Source organism: Homarus americanus, unplaced genomic scaffold, assembly GCF_018991925.1.
Source record: "Homarus americanus isolate GMGI-L3 unplaced genomic scaffold, GMGI_Hamer_2.0 scaffold58074, whole genome shotgun sequence".
Taxonomy (NCBI): Eukaryota; Metazoa; Arthropoda; class Malacostraca; order Decapoda; family Nephropidae; genus Homarus; species Homarus americanus.
In genome coordinates this window covers 2,385,996-2,391,445 of record NW_024729094.1, presented here as the reverse complement: position 1 = coordinate 2,391,445, position 5,450 = coordinate 2,385,996, and the positions used below count along the sequence as shown (strand labels likewise).

At 43.7% G+C, this 5,450-nt stretch overlaps 1 protein-coding gene across 1 annotated transcript; it reads right to left on the bottom strand.

Moving 5' to 3' along the window:
* Positions 1 to 231: 231 nt before the first annotated feature.
* LOC121866327 (putative nuclease HARBI1) lies at positions 232 to 918 on the bottom strand. The gene has a single exon (XM_042365947.1). It carries the CDS (start codon positions 916 to 918, stop codon positions 232 to 234), a length of 687 nt encoding a protein of 228 aa, XP_042221881.1.
* Between the last annotated feature and the right edge of the window lie 4,532 nt (positions 919 to 5,450).

The following is a 5,450-nucleotide window of genomic DNA, read 5'->3' as shown; positions in this document are numbered from 1 at the left end:
AGTTGTTCATCGCTGTTAGTTAAGAGTAATACCACCTCAAACGGTTATAAAACGTATTACTGCAATATATTAATGTAAAAGAGCTGAATATTCATCGTTTAAAAATTTACTACACGTATTTGGTGTATGTACTACATAATGTAAAAAAGATATTTACTTTAACAAACATGAAAATTGGCAAAGAAAACTAAAGAAAACAATGGTAGCACCACAGCTAGTACTGTAGGCACGTCACTCCTCCTTGGTGGCTGAGTGGTACACTTGTTGACGGATATCATTATAGTAGAGGTGCTCGTCCAGCGCAGCCTCACTGCTTGGTAGGGGAGAAGAGTATCGAAGACTCAGGTTATGCAGGATGATGCACGCCACTACAGCTTTCAGATTAGTGGGCGGTATGGGCTCCATCTGAATCTTGAGACACGGGAACCTGCGTGTCAGTGCGTGGAACATCCCGCTAGTGACCTGACGCGTCACATAGTGCGACAAGTTGAAGAGCACTTCGGATTCATCCTGAGGTTCATCTATGGGCCTGAGGAGGTTAGGCACAATTGGATAATACTCATCGACTAGAAAAACAGCGTCCCCTAACTCTCCCACTTCGATGGTGTTACAGAGCGCACTCCCGCGAAATATTTGCCAGTCATATTCATGACAGCAGAAATGGACCATGACACTGATGATCTGGAACTGCGGACCACACACCACCACCATTAATATGTACTGGCACCCGTAATCTACGTCACTGATACCTGCTTCGGTACCCAAACCGACCTTTATTGGAATAAACATGCTGTCAACACATCCAACGACATTAGTCAATTGAGCTATGTTTTGAAAGTCTCTCTGGAAGACGGCCCTTTGTTGACTATCTGGGAAGGCAATGCAACTCCACAGATGAGCATTCAAGGCGTTGGACATCCTGCTTATGTAGACCTTAGCGCACCTCCTGCTGACACCAAGCATGACTGCCGCGCAATCCGATTTACCCGTAGCATAGAAGGTGAGCGTGCTCAGTAACTGCAGGTACAGAGGGATATCTGTTGACATGAAAAAAAATCTTGTACAGGTGTATTTATCTTTCGACCAAGCGTCTTTACCCGTCATATTAACCAAATTAATTTAAGGGGTAACCAGGCTGTGACAAAAACACTGTTAATATATGCAGGACCAAAACTGCCAACTTTGCAACATAAAAATATGTTATATTTATGTAGAGTGCAGTCAAATTGCTTACAAATACTCAAAAAATCCTGCTTTCTTTAATTTGAAAGATGAAATCTGACATATAGGTAGGTGAAACTATATATGATAGCCAGATGTGGACCCAAACTGGAATATTGACATGTGGGGGGTATCTAATATGGCTGCCAACAACAACACATTTTTCAATGGTTTTATCAAGAAACATGAAAATGCTTTCTGAAGTAGTAGTGTCACTGTCAATCGATTTTCCTCGTCAATTGGGTAAAATATTGCACACCGGGTAAACTACGGCTGGTATACTGCTGGCGGATCTTTGAATACTATTGTTCTTTGCATGACAATATTTCAGCATCGGTACTATCTGCCATCCTACAAATTAGATTTATTTTTAACAAGAGCAGGATTTTCTTACCGATCTGCTTCACTCATATAAATTACGTACAGATTAGGCTTTAAAATGAATTTGAACTTTTCAAAATAAAAAATTATTGCTAAAACTAAACGAAAAAATATTTCACAGAAGGTAAAACTTGAGTGTTCCACCATGACGTCGTTCACTATCATGAACAACTAGACTAAATTAGGCTAGGTTTGGATAGTTTAACAAAGATCCTATTCATATTCAGTATGAGCTAAGATCATCTACAGATCGTCCCTTTTTGCACACCAGTGTCAAATTATCGAGAAAAAAAATGAATATAAATTATCACCCTTTCGTAATTATCCTCTAATGCTGATTATATATCTATATGTATAAAACAAAGAAGTATGTCTGCGTGTTTGTGTGTGTGTGTGTGTGTCAGCCCGAGAATCTCGGAAACTACTTTACCGATCTGTAGTGATGATGGATGATGTTATATGTAGTAATGATGGATGATGATGTTATATGTTGTGATAAAGTCTGTTGTTATATGTATTGATGATGGGTGGTGTTATATGTAGTGATGATGGGTGGTGTTATATGTAGTAATGATGGATGGTGTTATATGTAGTGATGATGAATGATGTTATATGTAGTGATGATGGATGATGTTATATGTAGTGATGATGGATGATGTTATATGTAGTGGTGATGGATGATGTTATATGTAGTGATGATGGATGTAAGTTACACCATGTTTTTCACTACAACAGTACATCAAAGTATATTTTTTTTAGCATTAAACTGTTATTATTTTGTTGTCTAATCATCACTACATATAACACCACCCATCATCACTACATATAACATCATCTATCATCACTACATATAACACCATCCATCATCACTACATATAACACCATCCATCGTCACTACATATAACACCACCCATCATCACTACATATAACAATATCCATCATCACTACACATAACATCATCCATCATCACTATATATAACACCATCCATCATCACTACATATAACACCATCCATCATCACTACAGATCGGTAAAGTAGTTTCCGAGATTCTCGTGCGGACACACACGGTAGGACGCCATTAAGGTAGACCACATTTTTGGTTTTGCCATTAGCAGCAAGTATGCACAGATTTTTGCCAGTTCCCACTCTGGAGCATCCAACATAGAACTGTCCATGAGAGAAGCAAGGAAACACTTGCTATCCATGCCAAGTTTGGTCCGGGCAGCTCATTCGCTCATGCAACATTTCTTGGATAGATAGGACATGTCTGACACCTTGAATGTTGCCACACTTGATAGTAGTCTGCTTTTCATGATCTCCCATGAAGTAGATTTGGAGGAACTTTGCCTGCTCATCTTCCAGTGATAAGAGGGATCCTGCTTTGTGATAGACTTGACCCTGGACTTTGAATGTGGGCATGTATCCGTGCTCACAAACTACTCTGGTAGCTCCAAAGGATGTCATCTGGAAGCATGAAATGTACTTCTGTATATTTTCCAAGAAGTGTTTTGACTCTGGTGTTGTTCCCAACATGAGAGTCTTCAATGGTTGTGGTGGTTTTTCCAAATTTGGCAGTCGTACTTTCCCATGAGAGCAGCACAGTCCAGCAGATTCTCCTTTGTACTTCTTTGCACAGCAGTATTCACATTTCTTATCCATGTTGCCAATGACAACAGAGGGATACTTTTCATATTCTATATATAACATCATCCATCATCACTACATATAAAACCATCCATCATCACTACATATAACACCACCCATCATCACTACATATAACAACATTCATCATCACTACATATAACATCATCCATCATCACTACATATAACACCATCTGTATGTATATTATGTATGTTGTATGTATACCATGTATGTACCCCATTTATATACATTACTTCTCTAGTCAGTAGCGTGTGGCAATGTCCCTGTTTCATGTCACCACACGCTTAGATAATGTGCCTGACGAATCTGGAAGCTGCTAATGTACCACTTACCACATGAAGCCTGAGAGGTCAGAGAGAGGTCACTTGACCCATATAGGAGTGTAAGGACTACCTGTGCTTGTAAGCGCACTCCTGTATATTTCCGTTAATAAGAAACTACAGAACTCTACAGGTGTTTATGTTCGCCCCTGTAGTTAGAACCAAGTACCCTGAACATCTCCATGGCGCAGTGAGTATCAAGTGATAGATTAAGTGGAAATAAGTGCGTTCATGTAAAATCAAGACCGGTAGACCCCGCTCCATCAACTCACTCCATCACCCCGCTCTCCTCATCTCGCATTGTCACCCACAAAAATTCGTTTGAATGACCAACGAGTTTTGAGCAGTGTACAGTGACCGCAAGTTCCTGTGAAGTGTCTTAAGTGCCCTCGCGTGTGTTGTGCATAAGTGTGTGTCCTTGTTTTAAGGGATTCCCCACGGTGGAAGGCTTGTTCAGGGCATTGGTGAGCGCGCAACCTTCCTGGCTGTGCCTAGAGAGTAACTGAAGCACTGCGCTCACACCCCCGCCCCAACCACCTCCCTCCACCCTCCTACCGCCCACGGGTACACTCGCACGAACACACTGACTGCAGTCATTTCTTTATATATATTATATATATATATGGAGATGTTCGGGGTACTTGGTTCTAACTACAGGGGCGAACATAAACACCTGTAGAGTTTTGTAGTTTCTTATTAACGGAAATATACAGGAGTCCGCTTACAAGCGCCGGTAGTCCTTACACTCCTATAGGGTCAACTGACCTCACTCTGACCTCTCAGGCGACATGTGGTAAGCGGTTCACGAGCAGCTTCCAAATGTCGACAGGCACATTTATCTAAGCATGTGGTGACATGAAACAGGGGCATTACCACACGCTACTGACTAGAGAAATAATGTGTATATATAGAGTACATGCATGGTATACATACAACATACATAATATACATACACCTCCCCCCCTATACGCTCATAGCAAAGTCTTGAGCGGACCTTTTCCTGTGGATCCGTTCTGAGCGTCGAGGAGCATAATCACTGGGGGGGGATATGGGACTCAGCACTGGTGACGGGGTCAGTGGGATGCGTTACGGGGCGGAGGAAACGGCGGTTCCTCCACCACACCCGACCGCTGGGTAACTGCACCTGGTAGTCCCGTGACCTGCCGAGACCCATGACTAAGCCCACTTTGTCCCAACGTAGGGAGGGCGGGTCCTGGACACGGACTTGGGTGCCGACACTCAACCTGGGGAGAGGACGGGCGTGGTCGTTGTGGCGGGCGACGACGTCTTGAATACGTTCGGCGGCTCGGCGATCACAATCCTCTGTCTTGGCCTGCCACTCCTTGGAGAAGGATTGAGGGTTAGCAGGGACACAAGAACGGAGGGGGCGTCCATACAAGACCTAGGCAGGGGAGCGTCTGGTGTAATTGGGTGTGTTGCAGAGCTCAAGGAGACCCTGGTCGAAGGCCTCGCAGTCAATATTCCCAGAAGGGGCCACTTTGAGGATGAGGTGCTTCAGGGATTTGACAGCAGCCTCAGCATGGCCGTTGGACTGTGGGTAATGAGGCGGTGACAACACATGCCGGACTCCCCATCGGTCGAGGAACGCGGCAAAGTCCCGGCTTGTGAACTGGGGCCCTCCGTTGGTTCGCAGGTGCAATGGTGAACGCTCATACCCAGCGTAGCGGCGGAACTACGAGAAAAGATGCCGTATCATTAGCGCATGCCTCTGATGCATCGCCCCGCCGTCAGACGTCGATTTTGATACAACCAGTGGGCACTTCCTGACACAGTAAATGACTTTGCAGACTGCTGGTGGGATTATGTCACATGAAGTGCTCTTGCTGCGCCGGCCGGGTTGCAGC

What these genes read in the sequence shown, in the direction of transcription:
- LOC121866327 (XM_042365947.1), bottom strand. Translation starts at nt 918, where the DNA reads ATGTCCAACGCCTTGAATGCTCATCTGTGGAGTTGCATTGCCTTCCCA.